Genomic DNA, 26470 nt, shown 5'->3' with positions numbered 1-26470 from the left:
GACCATGGAATATCACAGAAAAGTGCAAATCTAATAGTTAGATTACATTAACATTTTATTAAATTATTAACACCTTATAGTTAGATGGCTGTACATTCTCACTTATTTATTTCAGGCCTTGAGTTTGTGAGCCCATTCAAATTTGTAATGATAGTTTAATTTAAGTCTCCAGGGTCTGTGGCCAGGAAATACAGTCAAGATGAAAAAAAGATTTGCCACTGAAATAATCATTGGAGGAACTGGTGATTCTTATGGCTGTTATTTGAAATCAGTAAATCACATGGATGTGTTTTCAGAGTCTCAAATTCTAAAGCTATAACACAAACAATTAGGCAACACTGGGGAGGGGGGTGCAGATGTGTGGATAGGAAGTAACCCTGCTAAGAATTTGCTCCTTACTTGGCTCTCTCTCACAATTGCCATGTCAGGGATGGAGTGTCTCACCAGAGCTGAGGCAGACATTGTGTTACTGGTGGACGGATCATGGAGTATCGGCCGGGCAAATTTTAGAACTGTGAGGAGTTTCATTTCTCGCATTGTAGAGGTCTTTGATATTGGCCCCAAAAGAGTACAAATTGGTAAGTCTGACTGTGTTGAAGACATTTAGACATTTTCATTATGCTCTTTTATATATGCTAATGCCAGTGGTATTATTTTAGCTCTTGCCCAGTATAGTGGGGACCCCAGAACAGAGTGGCAGTTAAATGCTCACAGAGACAAGAAGAGCTTGTTGCAAGCTGTGGCAAACTTACCATACAAAGGTGGCAATACTCTCACAGGTGAGTCAGGATGGTTTGGCTCAATTTTAGCTCCTGTCAAAGCTTACGGCTAAATGATGATGTGATTGATTCTCTTAAAAATTCCACCAGGCATGGCTTTGAATTTCATTCGCCAACAGAGCTTCAAAACCCAAGCTGGAATGAGGCCTAGAGCTCGAAAAATTGGTGTTCTTATCACTGATGGAAAGTCACAGGATGATGTTGAGGCACCTTCGAAGAAACTCAAGGATGAGGGCGTGGAGCTGTTTGCTATTGGTAAGCACTGCCAACCTGGTGGTGCTCTCAGCACTGCAGAAGCTGAGGATATTTTTGTAGTTAAAAATGTTTTCTGAAGTGTGAAAAAACAAACACATTTTCCCTATCACATAATTTATCAAATGATGTAGTTATCCTTGTAATGAGACAAAATTACATGTCTTCTTGGAAGAAAGTAATGGCTCAAGAGGACAAATGCATTCTTAATAGGAATCAGAAAAATTCCTGTTTGGTTTCCCATGGCCCAATCTTTATTTTTGATATCCATATTTTACTTTCCAGAAGAAAACATTGCAGAGACACTTTTGTTTGGGTGAGAAATTGGTGCTAGAAGCATTTAGAAGAAGTTAATTCAGAATAACTCTATTTACATTATTTTTTATTTGACCCTATTTTGTAAGTCTAGGTAGATAATAATTTTATTATTGAGGAAAATCATATATATGTTCTAGTTACCATTGATTATACAGGGCAGCCTGTAAAATTTTTGCTTCACTCCATTATTTTTTTCTGAGTAGTGCTTTTAATTTGTACATATCCATGTTTTGAGGTATTAAAAATGCTGATGAGTCTGAGTTAAAGATGATTGCATCAGATCCCGATGACGTCCACTCATACAATGTGGCAGATTTTGACTCGCTCTCCAGAATTGTGGATGACCTCACCATTAACTTGTGTAACAGTGTCAAGGGTCCAGGTAAGGTTAGCTCAGAATTTCTACCCTCAGCACTTTGGGCCATATAATTCTATTCTATTCTATTCTATTAATTAATTAATTAATTAATTAATTAATTTATTTTAGACCAGAACAGAGAGAGAGAAAGTGAAGAAGTGGGTGGGGTGAAGAGAGAGAGAGAGAGATCGATTTGTTGTTTGTTTTTTCATTTATTTATGCATTCATTGGTTGATTCTTATATGTGCCCTGACTGCAGATGGAACCCACAACCTTGGTGTATCTGGATGACATTCTAACCGACTGAGCTACCTTGCCAGGGCTGGGCCAGAAAATTCATATTTTGGGTGGGGGAAGGGATTCTTCTGTGCTTTGTGAGATGTTTAATAGCATTCCTGTGTCCTGCCCACTAGAAGCCAGTAGCATCCCCTGATTTGTGGCCACAAAAAATATCTTCAGAATTTTCCAAATGTCTGCTAAGGAGAATACTGTCCACAATTGAGAATCATTGGTTTAGTCCATGATTTGTTTCTGATGACATCAACCTAGAAATGACTTCCAGATTATTTGAGGACACTTTCAGTTGTATGTGCCTACACACAGACATGCACCGTGCATAAGTGGTGATTGGGGAAGAGATATTCTTTCTTTTCCTGTGTATACATATTTTCTTATAAAGCATCTTCACTCTATAATTGCTAAGCTTCTATTAAATTGTTGCTCATAGACTTTTATTTTCTAAAGTTGGATAACTTTTTTTTTTTGTTAGGAATGAAAGAGGGGTCTTATATCTGATTTGCTTTGCCTGAACTGGAGATGATTAAATTTGATACTTTGCACTTGTAACCCTTAAATATACAGGGACATTACAATTTTAGAGTGTGGACTTTTAGAAATGACATAATCTGTCGTTACCTGGGAAGAAAACTGAGACTTAGAGAAGTTAAATTACACAGGGTTAAGTGGTTAAGGATGTTTTTAGAGGTCTTTGAAAAGTAGTTATTGAAAAGGAATTAAGATTTAGAAGTAAAATTATGGGACTGAATTCTTAGTGACAAAAGGTAGTGTGAAATTATCCTCCACAGGACAAAACATAGTAAGCACCAAAATTGAAGATTTTTGGAAAATTAAATGCATTATATTGTAAAAGTTTCTTTTAAGTACTTGGAATAGCAATGTGGATTATGGTGAAGGTAGCCTTTCATTATTATCTTCTGGTTTTGGAAAGGTTGGAATGAACTTAACAAATAATGTGGTAAAATGGTTTACATGCTTTAGGTACTGGGATACGTTCATTCAACTGTTCCTTCTTGAGTTTCTCACTCCAAACTTTTGCAGATTTTATTTTTTTGGATTTTGAACAACAGACTGACCTTTTCCCTGGAGAAATGGACCAGCCAGGAAACCAGTATTTGTAGGCTTCTGGCTCTGGGTTAGCTGAGAGAGTTGTACTTTTATTTAGTTGGAGAGAACTTTGAATAGGGATGAAAACATCTTTTATCTATTTTCCTTTATTTTTTTTGTCAACTATGTAAGAGTTGCATTCATTCTAGTTTCCCAGACAGTAAAATTGGTTGATAATTTTGTAGGCTTGATTATGACCCAAGTACAATAAAGGTTAGGATACTAAGAATGGAAATGCTTTCTCCAGCTTTGGCTTGCAAAGAAAGTAGAAAGAATTTATATGAGAATAATTTGCCATGCTCATGGAGTCACTGGCTTAATTCTCTTAAAATTCTTATTTGGTAAATCTTTCTAGTGGTCATAAGGAACTTAATATTTCTGTGTTCATTAATATTTATTCCAGATATTGTCCTGCATTAGTCATTTCACCTATATCTACCCACAGAGAATGTAATCACAGACAGTATGATGTTACCACATTTTTAAAAACTTAGCTGTTTCTCTCTTTTGAGTATGAAAGTGGTTAGGTTCTCTTACCACTGAACTAGGTCCTATAGGGGAACTAATCAAGAACAAGAAACCAATTTTGTTCTTAGGGGAACTAATCAAGAACAAGAAACCAATTTTGTTCTTACAGACTACAACCTGAATATAAATAATCAAAATGATAATGAGGGCCGTGAACTTGGATGGTACCAAAAGTTATGAGAGAGACAATGGATTTATGAGGTCCCAAATCCTTATTTGTTGATTATAAATTAGGATTTATATGGATTATAAATCACTAAATTTATTAGATTTTTTTTTAAAGATTTTATTTATTTATTTTTAGAGAGGGAAGGGGGAGAGAGAGAGAGAGAGAGAGAGAGAGGGAGGGAGGGAGGGAGAGAGAGAGAGAGAGACAGACAGACATCAATGTGCGAATGTGCAGTTGCTGGGGGCTGTGGCCTACAACCCAGGCATGTGCCCTGACTGGGAATTGAACCTGCGATGCTTTGGTTCACAGCCCATGCTCAATCCACTGAGCTACACCAGCCAGGGCAGATTTTTTTAAAAAAAGATTTTATTTATTTTTAGAGAGGAAAGGGAGGGAGAAAGAGAGAGAGAGAGAGAGAGAGAGGAAACATGAATGTTCAGTTGCTGGGGGCCGTGGCCTGCAACCCAGGCATGTGCCCTGACTGGGAATCGAACCTGCTACACTTTGGCTCACAGCCTGAGCTCAATCCACTGAGCTATGCCAGCCAGGGAAATTTATTAGCTTATAAATTGATTACAAGGCTAGTGAGAGGAGAAAGTATCCAAAGGATGATTCAGAGGTTTGAGACTGGTAAACGGGTGGTACCATAAGGAAGAGTGGGACCAAGTTTCAGTGAAAGAAAATGAGCTCAAGTTTGAATTTTCTGGGGCTGAAGGACCCCTCTGGGCATCCCTTCAGAGACATCTTATGTGCAATGGTCCTCTACAATGATTAACTGTAGCTACTTAATATGTGAAAGGAAGCATGTACAAGCTTGATTTGGACACTAATAATGTTTCAATCTAATTTCAAATTTTATCACGTTGGTGTAATAATGAAAAAAGTGTATGTACTTTATTTCCATGTGTAGGTGACTTGGCAGCACCTTCTAACCTAGTTATTTCTGAGAGAACCCATCGTTCTTTTAGAGTGAGCTGGACACCTCCTGCTGACAGTGTGGACAGATATAAGGTGGAATACTACCCAGTTTCTGGAGGGAAACGCCAAGAAGTGAGTAGACAACACTTCCAATCCCTTCTTCCTGATGTTCAGATTGGGTCCTACTCATTAGGACTCTGGGAAAATGTCGGGTGAGGAGCAAAAGGGAGGTAGAGTCCAGAACAAGTCAATAATGGTGCTTTCTAGCTCATGCTAGGCAAACACTTTCCTTTGGGCTTAATTAAAGGAAAAGAGCTCTGCTTAAATTCTTATGATTTCTGAGAGTTAAAGAATATCAATATGATTTTTAATTAAAATTTAATTAGAGAATGCTTGATTTGTTCATGAGTTTATACTTAGAATCAGAGAGTTAGAAGGGAACATTAAAGATGATCTAGTTTTACCCACTCTTTTTACAAATAAGGAAACAACAGCTGGGAGAGTAAATTATATGAATTGTCCGAGATCTCATTATAATGTGGTATTTTGCAAAAACAAAAGACAGTGGTTTTATTGAAACATAATTTCTAAGTTTATTGTATTTAAGTACTTTGTAACTATAGTAGAAAAGAGGGAAGTGATTATAATATGTTGTTATTACTTAAATTTTTTTCCTTTAGTTTTATGTGAGCCGGCTGGAAAGTAGCACAATACTGAAAGATCTGAAGCCTGAAACTCAGTATGTTGTGAATGTGTATTCTGTAGTAGAAGATGAATATAGTGAGCCTCTGAAGGGCACAGAAAAAACCTGTAAGTCAGATTAAAAATAAAATATAACTGTTTTGTTTTTTTAAGATAAAGAGGTGGCAGCCCATGTGGGATTTTGTCAGTCTTCCAAGTCATTCCTTTATTCAATATCCATTCAACAGTTTACTGAGTGCCTTCTTTGTGTAGGTGCTCAGAAAATACATGGTGGTTTTCTACTCTTACTGGCTACTCCAGGCAAAGTATCTATGAAACATAGATACTTCACTTCTTAAGGAAAGACACCATGTGAGGGGAGGGGGACTAAGGTTAGGAAGAGGGGCTGTACTGAATGATCTATTTTCATTCTGTTGAAGGCCAGATCTTCCCTCTGGCAATGAGATCTCTCCATTTTTTCTTTTCTGGCCTTTGGCCTTTGGCCTCTGGCCTTTACTAGAGAAGTTCTAATGACTTTGACTTTGAGTAGAGTTTTTAGGAGAGATGTCCCTCACTTGTATTTATGGTAAGGTTTCTGAGGCCTTTTGAATATTCTCCTTCCTTCTCCCATCTTCTTGGCTGGGCTCCAGGGGGAAGGGGGCCACTTATAAGAGAAAGGAATGGGTATCACTCTCTCCAATGCAAGAATTAACTCTGCTTACTGCTTGGTTCTTTAGGTCTTTATCTCTTCTCTTATTTCCCCTTACATTAGACCATAGGAGTTAAAAAAATGTATTTAATAATAAGCAGGATTAATTTGATAAGTCCTTAAAAATTTAAACTCAATCTTTGGACAAAAAAGAGAAAGCTATGTGGATGTTGTATGAAGAGGAGTCTGCAAACTGTTTACTGTGCCTCATGGGCTTGGCTTCAAAAAGCACATAAATCCCTAAGTTCCAGTTAGTAATATATGGCACTCTCAGTTAAAAATTTTTTAAAATAAAGGTGAAGTAAAATACTATGTTGGTTACTTATATATAAAATTCTATGATTAAAGGATGAACATAGTCAAATTAGAGATGTTGCAGAAAAACAAACTGAAATATCAGGAAGTTGGTACTTATTTTGGCTTCTATGTGGACTCATAGGAATGATATTTGAAATTTGAACTTTTTTCCTCCTATGAAATAGTTGTAACACACAGTCCTGAGTATGAGGTAGTTATGAACAATGACATTGTGTTTTTTGGGGGGAAGAGGAAAGGGTGATGTTAACTCTCATTTATTTCCCATAGCAACGTATTCTTTATTTAGCATATACAAATATCAATAACTAAGTAGGAACCAATTAAAAAATGAGCAGAAGAACAGGAATTAGACTGATGTCTGATTTACATTCCAACAGTGCCTGTTCCTGTCGTCAGCCTGAATATTTATGACATTGGCACTACCACCATGAAGGTGCAGTGGCAGCCAGTGGGAGGGGCTACCGGCTACACTTTGTCCTATGAACCCATCAACGCCACAGAACCGACAAAAGCCAAAGAGGTGGGAGACATTTGTTTCTTTTTTATTGGGTCTTCCTGAGACATTACAGTTTTAGAGTCTTCATTAACTGCAGTTACTTATGAACTCATTTATACCTTTACACAGAAACCAGAAAAATAGAAAATTAGGCCTGTGACTCCTTTTAGAAAGCTTTAGCATGAAAAAGAAAATACAATTCAGAAACATGAAAAATAAAAGTTGTGTTATAATCTAGTGGTTACAGATGGGCTGTGATTGGCTGTGCCTGGTAAGAGGGAATGTGTGATCTGAATGTCTGATCTCCCCTCGGCATGTCCATATGCAGATGCGTGTGGGACCAGCAGTGAATGATGTGCAGCTGACTGGCCTCTTTCCCAACACTGAGTATGTGGTCACAGTCCAGGCAGCCCTGCATGACCTCACCAGTGAACCTGTCACAGCTCGGGAAGTCACCCGTAAGACATTGCCAATTTTCCTTCTTTTCTACTGCTTAATAACATTCATTCAGATTTTTCTTTTACTCAGTGATACTAATCATAATTTAATTATTGTGTATAAGTTATAGGGTTATTATTTATGGCAATCAAATTTGAGAATTAAGATTAATTCTAGACTTATGGCAGCATCTTAAGTTGATTATAGGATTTATACATCTTTTCATACTTAACATGCCCAATATTGAAGTGTACCTTACCATCAATATTGTCTTACAACTGTTCATGGCCAGATGTCTATCAAGGCATAGAACATAAACTAGTATGTACCTTACAACTGATGTTGCTGTAGGTCCATGAAATAGACCTACACAGTTGGTGAGGATGGGAAGTTGGGTGAGTGTAGGTTTGAAGGAAGATACTCAGTTTAAAATCAGTATGTTCCACATTTTTATTGAAGTAGAAACTTTGTGGCACATATGAATGTCTGTTTCAATTAAGTAAATTGATCAATTAACTCAGCCAAAAAACATTGATCATCTATTATACTCTAGTCACTGTGCACCAATAAATATAGGTAATGCGCCAATAAATAATGCGAAGCAGCACAGGGTGCATGGATTCCATCCTAGTTTGCACTTCTCTCATTTGTGTGTTGATTGGCCCTTTTTGTGTTTTCTGTATGTTTCACTAGCATTTTTCTTGAAAACTGACAGTGATTGCACTTAGGACCTTTGCCTGACCTAGCTGGGAGTTGGGTTTCTTGCTTGTTTAGGTGGGCATGCTGGGATAGATGACTTGGTTTAAATTTGGTGAGTCTCAGTCCACATTTCTAGAGAAATAAAGAAATTGGAAGGAATCTTCAAGGGGGAAAAGGGTCTGAGGCAGAAGCGTGATAGGGCAGAAAAGAGAAAGAACCCCTCCTGGGTGGGGCACTATAAACTCATGAACAAAAAATAATCATCTTTTGTATGTTAGATCTTGTTTAGAGCTAGTGCTTTTGTGGAAATGGATCAGTGGCAGATGGAAAGAGTTGGGAGCCTGCCAGGGATGAAGACGTGTCCTGAGAGTGCTGGGAGAGAAGAGCCATAATGACAAATGGGTGAAAGACAAATGTGGCCGTGGATTAGGCTATAGGGCTGGACCTTCACAGTGGAGGCAGGGAGCTCAGAGAAATAAAAGCATTGAAGGGATGAGGTGCAGAAATAGAGGTGGAAAGAAAGATGCAGGAAGAGAGGTGTATAGAGTTTCAATGAGAGACAAAGGCGTTGGTCAAATGGGCAGCTGGAAAGAGTGAGATATGTCTAATATAAATGAGATATGTCTAATATAACAAAAGAAAACACATTCATATCTTCCTCCCTCTTCTTTTTAAGGTGAAGCTTTGTTTGTCTTGGTAAAACTTTATTAATTGTATTTTCTTTTTACCATTTAGGCTTCTGTGGATTCGCTTATAAGTTCATTGTATGCTAACTTTTGGCTCATCTTCATTCTTCACTCTTGTAGCCAGATATTTTTCTGTCGCATTCTTAGGGCAGCTTGACTGTTTTGATTTTGTTTTTTACCTTAATCAGTTTAAATATCTGGTAAGGAAACATGAATGATAAATTTATGGTGAATTATGATTTATTATAGCTGAGCATCACGTAAGAGTTTATTTCAATAGAGTGAAAGAAACTAACATATAAGTGAGAAGTCAAGTCGTCATATAAATTTAAATTTATCCTGTTTTTAAAAAGACTTCTTAACGATAATTCAGCTCTACCTGGTAGAAGTATAGTACATTTATCATTGTATCTGCTATATTTTAGTTATTTTCCTGCATACCTTTAAGTGCTCTCAAAACAACTTCTTGAAAGCTTATGTGGATTCTTTAGAGCTTTGTGGTTGAGAATCACATCTGGACCTAATTTCTCATGCATCTCCAGTGCCTCTTCCCAATCCTCGAGACCTGAAACTCAGAGATGTGACCCACAGCACCATCAATGTCTCTTGGGAACCTGCTCCTGGAGCAGTGCGTAAATATATTGTTCGCTACAAAACTCCAGAAGAGGATACCAAAGAGGTAGGTTAAAGATTAGAATGAGTTTGGAATTATTTGTTTTCCTAGTAGATTTAACAAAACAACCTAAACAAGTACATTTGATAGCATGTTTTGAATACTGTCATTTTGTTAGTATAGTGTTGAAAAATTATTATATTAATAAAACACTTTTTGAATATTGATAATATGTTGGACTGTCTTGCATTTAGTTAAAAATGTTTTGCTGTATAATAGTAATCTTAAAAATATCACCCCTTAGTTATAGAATTTAGATAGTATTTCCTTTTCATCCAGATTACATATATGATGCTCTGCGTTCTATAAATTACTAAAAATATGTCAATAATGTTTCTAAAAATAAAAGCTAACAAGAGGATGTTGGGGAGTTTGTCAGATAATTGGAAGACAGGACAATTGAAAAAGACAGACAGAAAGGATGGATATGTCGTTGGAGAAATGTCCTTTTGACAGTGAATGTTTTTGAGTAGATGTTGGGGTGGAGGGAACATTTTCCCTGACAACCTGATTCAAAGTGGGAGCAAACTGAGGGGCTTCACCAGTGAATGGGTTTAAAATTCATGTGTGCTTGGTTGGGGTGGGAGCACTGATATTGGAATCTCAGGGGCATTTTTGAAACATAGAAATAGTTTCACTAAGCACCCAGTTACTGACTGTGCAGGTCATTTGGATTACACAAAAGCTAATTTATCCATGTACACACATTCATGTCATCCTGGGTTTCAGTTTCAAAAGAGGTACGATGACCAGTGGGTCTCACAGGGTTCTTGTGCATAACAAATGAGTTAATCCATAGGACAACATCTCCAAAAGAAATGAGGCAGTGGTACAAAGGCAAACAGGTGAAAAATGATTAGGTTGTTTAAATCCATAGGCATTCATCATTTACCAGGCCAGGTATGGCTCTAGTACACACTTCATTTTCCATATATGAACCGTCTCCAGTTTCTGGGCTCCTATGCAGATTGGAAAAAACTGCTTTTTTTTTTTTGGTACCACTATTCTCAATGCTCTTGTGCTGAGAGGTATAGTAAACAACAGAGAGATGACAAAACTAAACCCTTGTAAAAATAGCTCTGCTGCTCTATTACAGGTAGAAGTAGACAGGTCACAGACCAGCATCCCTCTCAAAGAACTCACCTCACAGACCCTGTACACAGTCAGCGTTTCTGCCGTGTATGACGAGGGGGAGTCTCCCCCAGTGACTGCTCAAGAAAAGACCCGTGAGTTGTGATCATACTGATTGGGTCATTTGGTTTCTTAATGCTGTTTTTGCCAGTATTTAATAATGTTTGCATTCACAGGTTGTTTTTTCATTTATTTTCTTCTCCCCTTCTACCTTTATGTTCATTTCTGTTATAATTTCTCTCATACTGTTCTTCTATCAGCCTCTGTCACTAATTCATCTTCTACATACTTCACTGGTGTGTGTGGGGTTGGGGGTGGGATGGGAGAGAAAAAGTACATTCTTGATGTATGTTAGACATTTCCTCTGGAAAAGTAGCATTAGTTACCAAATATTTTTGACACCTTACTATGTGTAAAGGGCTACCAGGGTAACAAAATGTAAGCATCTTTGCCATCAATAGTTCATGATTTCATTGTGGAGATAAAATTAGTTGATGATATGTGGGGTTGTACAAGGAAGGTGAGGTGTTGTGGCATGCAGTTTGTATGCATTCGGATTTCAGAGGAAGGGGAGACGTCCACGGGGGGAAGGTGGGGACATACAGAACACCTGCCTCACCCCTCCTTCCTTGCCCCATTATGTTGCTTCTTGGAGGGATGCCTGTTTCTCTTCCATATGGTACTTCCATAGCATTTAGCCTAATTATTATTACCTGTTGGCCTCTTTTATCGATTTTGCTTTCCCTTCCTAATGAAGGCAGAGACACACTGATTTTGTTGAACTTTGTATCTTCAGTGCTTGGCACAGTCTTCAGCCCATAATTTTCTAATTGAATAGTAGTTAAAAAATCAAGGTCCAGAGCTAGCAATATTCCAAAGAACTGTAATGGGAGTCCCATATGTAATTTCAATTTTTCTAGTAGCCATATTAAAAAGGAAAGGACACATAAAATTAATTTTAATAATGTGTTTTATTTGGCCTAATTTATCCAAAAATTATCATTTCAACATGTATCAGTATTATAATTATTAATGAGCTAGTTTACATTTTTCATCATAAGTCTTCGGAATACAGGATGTACTAATTTTATACTTACAGCATATCACAAATTTGGCTAGTCACATTTCAAGTACTCAGTAGCTACATGTGGCTAGTGGTTCTCCTAGTGGACAGCACAGGGCTAGAGAATTTAATGACTTGCCCGCCTCATCCAGTAACCTAGTGGTGGGATTAGTGTAAGCGTCTGGAACTTTTACTTGGTACACAGTGACTCCCTCACCAGAGGCTCACAATATTCTCCTTTAGTGACCGGCTGTCTGTGCATGATCAAGGCATCTTGTGAAATGGCCCAGCCTGCTCCTTAACACCAGACAGTACCCATTTCTGTGATTTTCTTACCATGTGGCATCGCTTAGCTATTTCAGTTGCTTTCTTGACATCAGTTCTGGGCAGTGGCTAGGGACAAAAATTGATGCAAAGAGTAGACTGACAGCTTTGCATAAACATAACATGAGTAGTAGAGAGAAAAAAGGTCAGGAAAAAAGACTGGTGGAAGCAGGTAATTTAGTACAATAAATTAATACTTTCAATATAGGTTTTTAATCCTTAATATTTCCTAATAACTTAGATACATCCAAAGTGCATGCTTGATGTCTTGATGGCAGTTGTGCCTGTGAAAATGGTGCCACTCTATCTCAATGGGCCTTGTCACTATAATTATTAGAAACAAACTTTTGATGGCTCTGGGCTTTGTGGAGTTGGCTTTGGTTGCCAAGAGTCTGAGAAATAATTGACAGTGAAAGTTCAGGATTCGTGGCAGACTTTCCAAATTGCTTGTACTGCAAACTAATTAGAATGCCTGATGAATAGGTTTTTAATTGGAATTTCAGCAGTCATCAGCACTCCGTGGTTTTTCTTCTCTTTAGACAGAGGCAATTACAGTCTGCTTCACATTGTGTGTGAGGTTAGTGACTGCAGGAGAAGCTTGTGCATGGATTACTTAGATCATAACATTTCATGGACCATGAAGCTTCACTTACTCTCTGATATTATATGCCAAAGTTTCTGCTTATGTGTTCTGCTCTGTGCAAGTGCCCTTAGTTTTCATTAGATTCTCAAAAAAGATTGAGATGCAAAATGATTAGGAACCACTGAATTAGAAGAGTATTAGTAAATATTACCTTTTAAAATAGAACATAATCACCTATAAAAATAAAAGTTAATAATCACCTATTATATCCATACTATGCTTCCAGTTTTCAGACCTCTCTTTTGTATTTATCTTTCAAATAAACTGAATTGGGGAGATATTTGCTTCTAAATGATGTTTTCAGCCAGTCTTTCCATGTCCATTAAAATAAAACAAAGCAGTTTTATTATATTAAATGAAGTTTATAGATCACATTAAAAAAATTAGTCCTGCCTTTTCTCACCACAGGCACAGTGCCAGCCCCAACAAACCTAAAGCTGACTGACGTGACGACAGAGAGTTTCAGAGGAACGTGGGATCACGCAGCTTCAGATGTGTCTCTCTATAGAATAACCTGGGCGCCTTTTGGAACCTCAGATAAGATGGAGGTAGTGTTAACTCTCTTTCCCTCTTTCCTCTCTATCTTTTTTTAGTGTCCCATTTAATGATAGGAAATCTTGTCTGAAATAAAATATTACCTGTGTTGCCAGAAAAGCATCCTTTCTTACTAGTGAGATTTCAGCTCATGGAATGACTCAAAGCAGAAACATTTGGCTAAATAATGTCAACAAACTGCCATTGAGTGTACGATATATGTTGACTTGATTTGTGTGGGTTTCTTTTTTCTTCCTCTTTCCCTAAGACCATCTTAAATGGAGATGAAAACACTTTGATGTTTGAAAACCTGAACCCAAACACTCTCTATGAAGTTTCTGTTACCGCCATCTATCCCGATGAGTCAGAAAGTGATGACTTGAGTGGCAGTGAGCGCACACGTAGGTGTTCAGACTTTAGGATGTTATTTTAAAATTAATTTAAAAGTAGAGCTATAACGATATTAGTAATATTTTCCCAAATTCCTTTTTTAGTGCGTTTGATACCTGCAACAACACCAGGTAAGAATTTAATTTACCGAATTGTATGAATGATCAAATAATGAATGAATGAATGAGAAGTACCATGCAATCCACTGCAAACAGGTGTTTTGCTTTTAAATTGTAAGGTGTTGATTGGGACTTCTTTTAAATAAGACTTTCCTGGAAAGCTTTGTTTAGGGTTTAGAGTTTACTTTTCCTGGAAAAGTATTCTCCTGGATACTATTTCATGGATAGTTAAAGAGTTATTAAGTATTCAATGACTGATTTAGTTCTAAACCTAGAGAACTATTGATTTCCTGGGAACAGTGCATATCTTGGGGGGAGGCATTATTCTGTGTGCCTACTTTGTTTCTCAACAATCTTCTTTCAGCTCCAAAAAGTGGCCCCCGAAACCTTCAGGTGTACAATGCAACATCCAATAGCTTGACCGTTAAGTGGGATCCTGCTAGTGGTCGTGTGCAGAAATACAGAATCACGTACCAGCCTTCAACAGGCGAAGGCAATGAACAAATGGTAATTTGTTTGTAAAGACTATTACTTGGACAAATTCTGCCTTTTCCTCTTCAAACTTCTTTTACCCACAAGATATAGTTAATCATATATATTATTTTGAGAGTCGTGGGATTTACTGTACAGGGTAGAAATGTTTGGCTGCATCCTTGATGGAGATTCAGAGGATGTTCTCATGGGAAATGAGTGCTGCTTTTCATAGTAGCTTCACAGTATCAGGTGTGTGCCTCATGCATCCACATTTCCCTTAAAAAACTATGAGTTGGATTATCCATGAAGATATCTGGATTTTTGAGTCTATTTAGATTTTTAATCCATATTGCTCTACCTTAATCAAGTCCTGAAAGTCTCCTAAACTCCTTTATTCTAGTTTTTCTCTTTTTGCATCTAGTTTTTCTCTTTTAGATCTGGTGTTTCCAGATCTGTGTGCCTGTTCACTTAATTCCTAGTATTTGTCATTTTTATATTTATCTAAATGGAGATTCCTGAGAAAGATGCTAGGACTATAAGCTCAGCCTTCACCTTTTTATCTTCCCAGTCTCCCCTTATTTAGCAGAACCCTTGTTCATTCACCTTGCTTGCTTCTGTTGTCTGTCTTCAGAGTTTCTCCACCTTTGTTTTTATGAAATGTGTGACTAGAGCTGCATACTTTATCCTTGCTCACAAAGGACTATAATTTTAAAACAGTCATGGGGGGTGATGCTTTTGGTGATGTTTGGTATTTTGTTGACTTTTGGGGGGGATGCTATAATACTTCCTCATGTAGCTCTAGAGAGATAGGAGTTACTAACTTTCAATCGTGTGGCTTGCTGAGCTCCAGTCAGTGGGTCTTACCTCTGAGCAGTTTAGAGGAGTTAGCAGAAGTGGACGCTGGCAATGGTTAAAGGTCTCTGATAGTACATAGTAGTAAGTGGGTTTAGCTGAACCAGAAATCCTCCCATCCCCAGTGTGACTTTTGAGTTGGTCTTTTGAGGTTTCCATAGACCTTGACTTAAGTAGTTTGATACATTTGGATTGAGAATATGTCTCAGTTAAATACATTATTATTTATATATGTTAAATATATTATTATTATTTTAAATATTTCATTTATATATTTTTAGAGAGAGAGGAAAGGAGGGAGAGAGGGAGAGAAACATCAATGTGTGGTTGCATCTCACGTGCACCCTACTGGGGACCTGCCTGCAACCCAGGCATGTGCCCTGACTGGGAATCGAACTGACAATCCCTTGGTTTTCAGGCTGGTGCTCAATCTACTGAGCCACACCAGCCAGGGTTGTTAAATATATTATTATTATCAAGAATAAACTAAATATCAACTATAATAATCTGGCTTTTTATAAAAAGTAAGGCACATTCTATAGATTGATATTTTGTCAGAAACGGAACTTCTTATGCCTATGCCAGGCCAGATTTAGGTGAAAATATAGTAGGGTAAACTTGACGCTAACATTTCTGTTCTTAGTGACACTGACCCTCTGACTGCAGTCCAGATCTCTTTTACTGTCGCTTAGCTACTTATTAGAATTAGATAGAGTCTCATAACTAACTGTAACCCCTGGAAACTATTAGCTGATGATCCTTAAGATTTGTTATTGTTAGGGGCCTTTTCATTTCAATGCCAGTCCATGAACTGATCAAAATAATGGATCACTGATGCTAGAATTATCTTGAAGTGTTGGACGGAAGAAGTAGGCGGACACCCTTCTGCTTACTCATAAGGCTACCTCTATTACGTGGATGCTTTCAGATTTGTTAAGTATCAGATGGCTGGTACTGACATTTGTATTTTCTCTCATCATCTCAAATACTAAATTTATTAAAATTAGCCACTGTCATTCAATTTGCTTTTATTAGGATGACTACAGTGATTCACTGAGGTTTCCTGTAGAACTTGAAAGGACGGGTGTGATGCTGGAAACATCTGGACTGTGCTAGCACACCCAGCCGTCCACATGTGCACTCGTTGTGGGCAGCATGCCCTTTCATGTGATTTTAATTAGTGTGGCACAAACATCTGAATTCGGTAAACTGTTAACAAATCGTACAAATTTTCTTTCAACAAGATAGCTAGATGGCCTTAAGCAATGAATAAAATACTGAAAACTCTGTAATCGGAGGAAATTGAAAAAACATCGTACCACGTGGAGATGACTGGGAACCCCTGCTTGAGTGTCCTGGCAAGGGGCCCCGTCACGTAGTTTACACAGCTAATGCCATTAGAGTGGCAGTGTTTTGGGGAAACACCGAAAGCTTTAGATCTTTTGCTGAATCATTTAATGTGTTTCTAAAGCAAATAAGAAACATCTGTAAGAAAAAGTAAGAATTATACTGAATGGTGTGGAACCTCTAATATGCAAGTCTTTGCTATCTTAAAGTTTGTTTGTAGCTCACTTATGATTAATGCCTTCATGGGAAGAGATCAGTGAAATGCCTTTCGGGTGAAATTTTGCAGTGCTGGCGGCGAGCAAGTTGAAATATCTTTTTGAGGTCACCAGTGTAAGGGTTAGAGTCTTTTTTTGTGTGCAACTTAAGGTGCATAATTTGGATTTAAAATTATACCATACAATATCTTTAAATCTTCACTGTGGCATGTACGTGTTTCCAGATCTTGGCAAGGGTCTCAAACAGCTCCCTTGTAGAAAGGGCTTTCTCTAACAGGCTAGTGGGATGGAGAGAACAAAGTTAATGCTTTTTCCTGTTTCACTCAAGATCACAATAGGAGGACGACAGAACAGTGTTCTCCTGCAGAAACTGAAGCCTGACACTCCTTACACAATCACTGTGTCCTCCCTGTACACTGACGGTGAAGGAGGTCGGATGACGGGAAGAGGCAAGACGAGTAAGTGAACCCAGACTCCTGTAGCTTCTGAGTTATTGCCGTTGGAACGCAATCACATCTTTATTTGGAAACACTGAGGTGACACAGGGTTTTGATAATCTTTAAAGATACATTTAAAAATAATATTGTTTTTAATATCCTTGCTTGGAGTTTACTGTCTCTTTGTGGAGACACTTATTATTTTCTAGAATAAAAAAAATGCTCTGAGGCTAAAATATCTTGTGGAGACATGTGTACTGGATTATTGCAGTTTTTCATTTATTTGCTCCTTCAGCAAGTACTTGTGCAGTGCACACTGTCGGGTGCCTGCTATGTTCTAGGGGTGAACCATTGAACCTGTGCTTCGTATATGCTTGGCTGTGAGGACCTTACTGTGTGTGATGTGTTTCTGTGCATTCCAGAGCCTCTGAATACTGTGCGGAACCTAAGAGTGTACGACCCTTCTACCAGCACCTTGAGTGTTCGCTGGGACCATGCAGAGGGAAATCCTCGTCAGTACAAACTGTTCTATGCACCAACAGCAGGCGGTCCAGAGGAACTGGTAATTATTTCCTGTAGTGAAATATGCGTGTTTGTTTAAACTGTAGCTGAATGATTTAAACATGAAGCTAAAGGGATTAACTGTTTTGTTTTGGTATTGATGAAGTTTATATTCATTTAACAGAACCTGATAGAGAGCAAGTTGCTGTCTTGGTGCCTGGGTGGTAAGGGGATTGTGGGGAATTGAGGCTGGAAGTGATTGTTCCAGAAGTCCTGACCGGGGAGCCTAGGGTGAGTGTAGGGGTTCTAGAGGAGTCTGCATAATCTTTTATAATGGTTTGTATGGGGACATTATATTCCAATAGTACAGAGCTTGCTTCTTAACTTGTCTTGAGTTAGTATTTTGAATATTCTAGTGCTTGAAGTATTATTTCTTTTACAAGTTTTTTAAAAAATCAAGTGCTTTATGTTTTATTAAAATCTTTAGGTACCAATCCCTGGGAATACCAATTATGCTATTCTGAGGAACCTGCAGCCAGACACCCCCTACACTGTTACAGTAGTCCCCGTTTACGCTGAGGGAGACGGGGGACGCACCTCGGAGACTGGAAGGACGTGTGAGTAAGGAGGCAGGAGAATCATTAACATTAACCATTTACATTAACATTAATCATTTCATTAACAACTGTTCTTTTCATTATCAAGACCATGTGGGCCCACTGAGAAAAACTGTAAAATTCAGAATAATAAAATAAAAACATAAAAATTACTCATAATTCACCTCTCAAACACCACGAACTGTTACTATTTTTGTGTATGAAGTAAAAAAATTTATAGTTGCATTCGTCTTCTGAAATGATAATTTCAAGGTTTGTAAATGTGTACATAATAGTTAGTTCCCCACTTTGGTTATTTTCTTTTACTGACAAAAATTCATTGAACTTTGCTTTGTGCTTCATAAGTTTGTGTGAAGCCGTGTTTTGTAACTGACATTATAGTGTGAATTGTTGGAATCTGTTCCTCATATTGCCTGACTGCACATTTCTCTGGTTTGCTGCAGTGTCTTTTGGCATTAAAAATCTGTGTCATTATTTGCTATTAACATCTTGAAAAACAGTTTATAGTGGTTTTACAATTCTTTGTTGTGTTGCTTAAAGGTTTTTGTGCATACTTATATTTCTTTGCCTTCTTTTGGTAAAAGATTAGTGGTCTAGAAAGATGATGTTATTGACTAAACTACAGTCTGGGGTTAATACATGGGTTTAGTGTATGTTTTTGTAAATCCCTATTGGGGCAGATAATTGAGATATAAGGATCTTATCTCTCCCTCCTTTTGCTTTTAATTTTAATCATAGTAGAAAACATGCATAAAATCAAAAACACAATAAAATTCCTCCTCTCTGTCTCTCTATTACTGATGTTGGAAAACTGAAGCTTCTTTTCCGTTTTTTTTTCCTTATCCCTTGTCCCTTTACGGCCAACCCAGATTTACAACATTTATTAGTTTGTTTTTATTGGCAACAACTTTGCTTCTGTATAGACAAAGGCCATAATTGACTAACATTGGCTAAATTTAGATTTGGATAGTTTAAGTCTGCTTTTGCATGTAGATAATTAGAAGTTTAAGGAGGGTAGTGTTTTATGCTTTTATAGAGTGTAAGTTCTGGAAAAGTGATAACAAAAACTCAATATGTATAAACGGACTTAGGAAATATGCGTTGGCTTTCCCTTTCTCAGTGGTGAGAGGACTGGCGAGAAACATCCAAGTTTATAATCCTTCGCCCAACAGCCTAGATGTTCGCTGGGACCCTGCCCCTGGGCCTGTGCAGCAGTACCGCATTGTGTATTCTCCTGTGGATGGCACGAGGCCCTCGGAATCCGTAAGTAACGCTGTCTCTTCAAGCTCAGCAATGACTTTTGTAGATTCAACTGTGCCTCCTGCCATGGCTGCCGGCCCAGAACAATAAGCCTGTTATTGGTGTGGCGCTGAGTCTCAGGGAAACTTCATTTCCTGATGAAGGGAGACTCATGTTTGTGTCCTGCTGAATAGTCTGTGAGAATGCAAACCACAGACATGCCGAAGAATAATGATTACGTGATTGCTTTTTATGAGTTAAGGCAGGTGTATTAATTATACAGTTAGTTAGAAAAACTGAATTTTGGGGGAAATTCAAATTAGTAATATGAATTCAAAATGCCAAGTGCAAATGTAAGTCATTGCTAAACACTGTTAATATGGGCTGGTGTTGTAAAGTCCAGATGTCTTATTAGAAAGCTGTCTTAGAGCATTCCTTTACTGGCTTGTACAAATTGCCATAGAACTATTCAGTTTTGTAAGTAAATTAGTAGTTTAGAAATCAGAAATTACTAATTTGAATATGAAAGTACACTTGAATATGAACACTCAAAAAAAGTAAATTTATAGACTACCTTTATTTATAAGCCTTTATAAAAATAAACAATGATGATGAACAATAGTGTAGTTTGTAAGAACATTGATTTGCATGTCCCTGTGTATGATAGGACATATTCAGACAACGCAGTCCTTATCCATTGCACAGAGTTGCTTTCTCTTGTAGCATAGAATTTCTCCCCCCGCAGGGTAGAAGTCTCTTATGTTTATCTAACATTCAGCAATGTTCTTCAAGTTAGTGTCATAAGCACTGAAGGCTATATTTGAGAATCTTTACAATAAACATAAATGGGAGTGTGAACTAACTTTGTTTGGAGAGGAAATTTCTGAGAATAAATTGTATCTAATCATGTGGGTTGGGCAGATCTCATGAAGAAGCACAAGTAGTTGGCTTTTGGCGTGTCTGGGCTCAGCTTTTTTATTATCAGAGTTATTATGCTGACTAATAAAAGACTTGGTAAGCATTTGGGTTGTCATCAGGAAGAATTTGGCACTTCCTCCCCTCCAGGTTGTGGTGCCAGGAAACACCCGCACGGTGCACCTGGAGCGGCTGATTCCAGACACACCCTATTCTGTGAACATCGTGGCTCTCTACTCAGATGGAGAGGGGAATCCCAGCCCCGCCCAGGGCCGAACACGTGAGGCAGAAATCCCTTCTCCACCCCATTTCCTTGTGACTCAATGGCTGGGCTTCTTTAAGTGAGTGAGCAGTGGGTGGTGAGTGAGAGGTTGTGAGAGCTTTTGCCACCTCTATGCAGGTGAGGTTAGGCCTGGACACTCCAGGCAAAAGCTTTGGGTCCATATGTTTGCCCTTTGTACTGAGTGAACTTTATTTGGTCATATTGTCATCGAGTTAAGGCCTAAGTTAAGAAGGGGTTTCTTCCCTCCTGGCCTTCGGTAGGTCTTCTCACTAAATGGGTACCTTTCAACCATGAGGGCTTGGCTTCTATGTTTTGTTAAACAGGAAGTGATCATAGTGGTTAAAATCATCCTTTTTTCCCCTCAGTCTGTACATTTGGTTCAAAACTAGTTCTATGTCACTGGAAGTTCAGCATGTAACTGTAGCTCTGTAATGTAGCACTTTCTACAGTTTATCTTTTCACATTAAAACCATAGAAGATGTGTATTTTATCATAGGGAATAAACAACCTAGTGAATATAGAAACACCTGAAAGTAACTTCCTTAATCTGACCAGGGTAAAATTCTTTTATACACCTACCCCTTGGTCCCCGTGTCTGTCATGTTCACAGGCAGTCACATAACTCTACTGTATTTTCTTTATTTAGTACCACGAAGTGGAGCAAGAAACCTGAGAGTCTTTGGGGAGACAACCAATAGCCTCTCTGTGGCCTGGGATCACGCTGATGGGCCAGTTCAGCAATATAGGATAGTTTATTCTCCCACCGTTGGTGATCCAATTGATGAATATGTGAGTCTGATTCTCATTTATTTGAGCATGTTGTAAGAGGACCTGGCTGGAGGGTGAAATTAAGTTTTCTTCTTTAGGACTGTGCTAGGATTAGAGTCAAGTCCTTGACTCTTGTGTGACAGTACATTCTGTATGACTGTGTCTGACATGATACTGGGACCACCTGAATGTGCCTAGTGCAGTCTTCCATACCACAGAGAGTCAGTGTCTTTGGGGCTCACTTTTATTTTAAAGATAGCTTGAAAAACTATCTTAACTCATAACATGCATATTTCTAACCATCTAATTATACCATAGGAATTAAATCCAGTGAAACATGATACCAGTTATTCTGAGCTATCTAGATTCATGTTCAAATGCTGTGATTCTTCACACTTCTTATCATATTTTATCTCTCTAGAACCAGATTCAGGTTTCTTACAGCATCCTCATTACCCTCATTATGCATATCCATTTGTTACAAATGGAAGAAGTCAACACTTTCTTTAAAGTTGAGTACTGGTTTAGACAGGGGAAGAATACACATGATGTGGATCGTGAAGCAGTTTGGTCTGTGCTTGGCAACCATTTTACTACATACAATCTCTTTGATCATTCTCCTTCCCTTATCTCTATGTTATATTTCATCTACTAGAAATATCAAGCTTTAATTTAAGCCCTAATTTTATCAGTTAGAAACACATGTAACTGCCATTTAGTGTTTCTGATCAAAATGACATAAGCAGTGTTGCCACACTGAGTTTGCCAAAGCAAAGATGCTCATGCTTTAATGTTTGTTCAGCCTTCCCACGTACAACTATGCAATTCCCATTCAGTTTCCAAAAACAGTACAAATCTAATTTCTTGTCCCAGTTCACCATTTGTAATAAAGGAACTCTACTCTGGGAGTCACAGGCATAATCTAGAACATTCTAAAATCACACTGTTTATTAAAGTAAAGCTGAGGGTCAAAAGGGAGATTGAGAAATCTGATTTGTTTCCTTTCATGGAGGTAGTTAAATGCATTTGCCATTTCTTCTTTTTCATCTTTTTTCATCTACTTAGTATTAGGCAAACTGATACCCACAGTGGGTACTTGGTAAATATTTGTTGAAGAAGTATATAAAATCATAACATGTGCTGATGAGAGATGCAGGGGGCAAACATACTACTGAGCGGGGCGGCACTCACGAGTGTGTGCTGGGTGTTCCACACGTTGCTGCTCTTCACCCCCACAGTTTCTTTCTTAGGTGCTTAGTCATAAAGCTGGTAAATGGCTACCCTGGGACTGGATCCCTAATCTGTCTGACTCTAGAACTGTCCTCACATGCTGCATATGGGCTGTGTGGACATCTGCCTTGCCATGAGCCATCATGTGACGAAGGAATATATGAAGAGAACATCACTTCTTATGGGAATACATAAGACAATATTGTCTTTTGATCTGGAAGCCCTCTAACTGGTAACAAATGTGTAATTTAACTTCCCCCATAGACCACAGTCCCAGGCAGAAGGAACAATGTAATACTGCAGCCCCTGCAAGCTGATACTCCATATAAAATTACTGTTATTCCTGTGTATGAAGACGGAGATGGCAGCCATCTAACAGGAAATGGAAGAACTGGTAAATGTCTTATGCCTTTTAAAATCTTTAAATCTTACCTTTACCAATGCAATTCAAATATTACATTAGTATTCCATTAACATTTATATTAGGCATTGAATTTTGTCAAAAGGATATGAAGACAGGACTTGTATTTTAAATGTTTAGAAGTCCACTTAAAAAAGAAAAAGGAGAAAAAGTTCTGCATATTTTGTTTTGCTTGAGATAGTTTTATTTCCCCTTTGGAAAACCATTGCATAGTCTCTGCGTGTTGTTTTAGTTTGTGTGGTATCAGTTAAGCTTGTAGCTGTTGACTCAGTCAATTTAGTAACAGCAAAAAACACTTCATCGTGAAAGAATCTTAAGTCATAAATAAATGAGATGATTATCATTTATCTACTCTCTTTACAAATGTAGTTTTTTTAAAAAATATTTTTTTTCTATTGTACCCAGTAATTTACAAAGAATTACCAATGTTCAGGCCCCTTTTCTAGCTTGCACTGGTGGCAGTTTCCTATGGTTTAGAGCAGGGGTCCCCAATGTCGGACCGAGGAGTGGTACTGGTCTGGGCCTGTTAGGAACCAGGCCTCGCAGCAGGAGATGAGCTTGAATGCAATGCACTTGAGTCATCCTGAAACCATCACCCTCCACCCCCATAACCCTGGTCCACGGAAAAATTGTCTTTCATGAAACCAGTCCCTGGTGCCAAAAAGGTTGGGGACCACTGGTTTAGAGCAAAGGTTCTCCAGTTAGGCTTCTCATTGGAATAACCTGAGGGGCTTTTAAAAATGATTTGCCTGGGTGCCACCCCCAGAGTTACTGATGTAACTCTGGTCTGAGGTGCGGCCTGGACCTGCTGATGTTCTAATGTGCCCAGGTTGAGAGCCACTGTTTTAGCGTAAAGACACGCTAACTGTACATCTGGTTTCTGTTGCTGGTGAATATTGGCATCTTTTCCCCCACTTTATTCAGCATGATTTCAGGATCCTTACTACACTCAGTTGCCCAAACTCTTTTTGTGCTTAAATGACCCTGGCAACATCACAGAATTTTGGAGAGGTAACATGTGAATGCTCTTAGGAGAAAAGCAGGGCTAGAGTTGTTTCAGCTCAGTGTCTCAAGGCCAGGAATTTATATTTATTGATATCTCCTGTCTATAGGACTGAGGCAATGAAGACTCAGCTTAGTGATTTTAATTTAAAATCAAGGTGATTTAATTTAACAACTTCCCATTTTTTACTTCCCCTTAGGTTTTAGAATGTGTTTTGGTACTTTTCTGGGGAAATGTGTTTGGACTAAATAGTCTCTAAATTGCTTGTTGGCTCTAATAATCTGTAATCTATAACATTCTAAAAGTGGGGTGTTTTTTTTTTTTCTATCATTCTGCATCATATAAAACACCAGCTTTGGAAGTCACTGGTTTCTGAGTCTATTTGAATTGCAGTCTGATTTGAAAACCCCCCATGCTTTCTGTTGAACATTCCAGTATCTTTTTTTTTCTGGATAAGAACTTATGGGATATTATAAAATTGATTTCATGGTGTTGTAGTGCTTATGACCATACTCAGAAAGCTTGATGCTCTCCCCGTGTGTCAATGAAAGGTCAGTAACGTGTGTCCATATTTGTTTGCAGTGGGACTACTTCCGCCTCAGAACATACACATCTCTGATGAATGGTATACAAGATTCAGGGTATCCTGGGATCCTTCACCCTCTCCAGTTCTTGGATATAAAATTGTGTATAAGCCAGTGGGTAAGGAAACACTTTTATCATCATAGAAATGCACTGGTGAGCGTTTTTGAGTATGAGGGTATTCTTTGTTGCATCCCCTGTGATTATATTCTACTGACAATTCAGTTATCACATCAGGTCCTCCTTGATCAGAAGTAATGTTTCTGGAAATAGTATTTTAAGCCAATGGCCTACAGTATTATTACTGTGGGTGTAGGTGAAATTCTCATTTATTTACATGGCTAAAAAATTTTATGTGGTTCACAAAATTCCATGAATTGAAGGTATTTGTGTTCCAACATCTATGTGTTTTTAAGATTATGAAATAGTACATATTTAATCAATACAAAGTTCTGTATTTTCCCCACTATGTCAAAGTATTATTCTGTTTGGGGCATATGTATTTCAGTTTATTTATAACAAGCTTGCTTTCAACTTGACATTGACACTTTCATCTAAACAAGTATCACCTTTATTAAAGCATTTGCTATATTTCTATGTTCTGTCTATACTCTCAGAACAGTGGAAGAAAAGTACTCTTTCTACCAGATTTTCTAGGGCATCTTCCCTGTACCCAGGAAGGGCATGAACTTTTTGAAGTTTCCTAGAAAATTTTTCTTAGAAAAACATAAAAAGAGGGGGTAAAAGCAAGGGAAGGTGAGCTTGTGAAAGAAATGGAGGGAGAGAGAGAGTTTAAAAAAGGAAGAGGTGTCAATAACTGAGGACCTTCAGTCACTAAGCTCATGCAATGAGGTCCAATATGGATGTTCTTAAATCATCTCCACCATACACTGAAAAGTGTCACTTGAACACCTACTGTGTGCAATGCACTGTACTGGCAAAGTGAGGCTTAGAGAAGAGGCCTGAGGGTCTAGAGTAGTCATTGGGTGATTCATTTATTCATTAAAGGAACACTGATTACATATCTGTTACACCCTAGGTACAGTGCTGTGCTTTGAGAACCAGAGGGTATAGGATCCAGAGTCTGCTTACAGTTTTGTATTCATCACATACTGTAGCATGTGCTGTCACAAACGAGTGCATAAGGGGTTTTAGAATTAGTGGTGTTCATACTATTGTTTGAGTATAAATTAAGGCATTTGGATTTTAAGACAAATTTTAGACTAGTGATGACATATATCTGTGTGATTTTGTGATTGTTGTTACAGGTTCCAGTGAGCCCATGGAAGTCTTTGTGGGAGAGGTGACCTCATACACATTACACAACCTCAATCCCAGCACCACCTATGACGTCAGTGTTTACGCTCAGTATGATTCTGGACTCAGTGTCCCCCTGACAGACCAAGGCACTACATGTGAGTTACCTGTCTTTGCATGGTTGTAAGAACATGTGGAGTACAAATTACTAAGTCAGCTTGTTTTAATTTTACTTCTTAACATATATATGTTTCCTCAGCCCAAAGTGGTTGTCACCCTTTTGTGTCCAGCTAAACAAATCTACAAATGATACAATTCACTATACAAAAATGTATATGATGAAATATGTTTAGTTCACAAAGATGTTATAGTTTGAATTTTGACAGATAAAAATTTAATTTCATGTCATCATGAACGATCTGTAAAATTAGAGTTGGGATGCTATGTAGTTTTTTCTTTTTTTGACATTTGATGTGAAAACATATAATAGGTAAATATAGGGTCTGGCATAAGTAATGCCTGCCTGAAAGTGGTTGGTAGGGTAATAATATGGGTGTAATAATTTATAATTTTAATTTGGACATATCACCTACAATATTATATGGTGTGCTTGAGTGTGATATTGTTATATTACATAATTACAATGCTTACGATTTTGTAATAAGAGACTTTGTAATAAAATAGGGTTGTTATTTATGC

General features: G+C 38.0%; 1 protein-coding gene across 4 annotated transcripts in view; it reads left to right on the top strand.

Moving 5' to 3' along the window:
• Nucleotides 1-26470, top strand: part of COL12A1 (collagen type XII alpha 1 chain) — a 113244-nt gene that overhangs the window by 45878 nt on the left and 40896 nt on the right. For all 4 annotated transcript variants that reach the window (XM_036024359.1, XM_036024361.1, XM_036024360.1 and 1 more), the window contains 23 exons: nt 429-578; nt 660-779; nt 870-1034; nt 1585-1731; nt 4719-4858; nt 5407-5536; nt 6812-6954; nt 7259-7388; nt 9296-9432; nt 10523-10652; nt 12996-13135; nt 13390-13522; nt 13616-13642; nt 13995-14137; nt 16847-16976; nt 17378-17517; nt 17944-18073; nt 19194-19336; nt 20378-20507; nt 21157-21299; nt 22773-22902; nt 24515-24634; nt 25783-25929. In XM_036024359.1, the coding sequence (XP_035880252.1) occupies nt 429-578; nt 660-779; nt 870-1034; nt 1585-1731; nt 4719-4858; nt 5407-5536; nt 6812-6954; nt 7259-7388; nt 9296-9432; nt 10523-10652; nt 12996-13135; nt 13390-13522; nt 13616-13642; nt 13995-14137; nt 16847-16976; nt 17378-17517; nt 17944-18073; nt 19194-19336; nt 20378-20507; nt 21157-21299; nt 22773-22902; nt 24515-24634; nt 25783-25929 (3048 nt within the window). The remainder of the gene's footprint in view (nt 1-428; nt 579-659; nt 780-869; nt 1035-1584; nt 1732-4718; nt 4859-5406; nt 5537-6811; nt 6955-7258; nt 7389-9295; nt 9433-10522; nt 10653-12995; nt 13136-13389; nt 13523-13615; nt 13643-13994; nt 14138-16846; nt 16977-17377; nt 17518-17943; nt 18074-19193; nt 19337-20377; nt 20508-21156; nt 21300-22772; nt 22903-24514; nt 24635-25782; nt 25930-26470) is intronic.

Source organism: Phyllostomus discolor, chromosome 4 (assembly GCF_004126475.2).
Source record: "Phyllostomus discolor isolate MPI-MPIP mPhyDis1 chromosome 4, mPhyDis1.pri.v3, whole genome shotgun sequence".
Taxonomy (NCBI): Eukaryota; Metazoa; Chordata; class Mammalia; order Chiroptera; family Phyllostomidae; genus Phyllostomus; species Phyllostomus discolor.
This window is presented reverse-complemented; position numbering and strand designations above follow the sequence as displayed.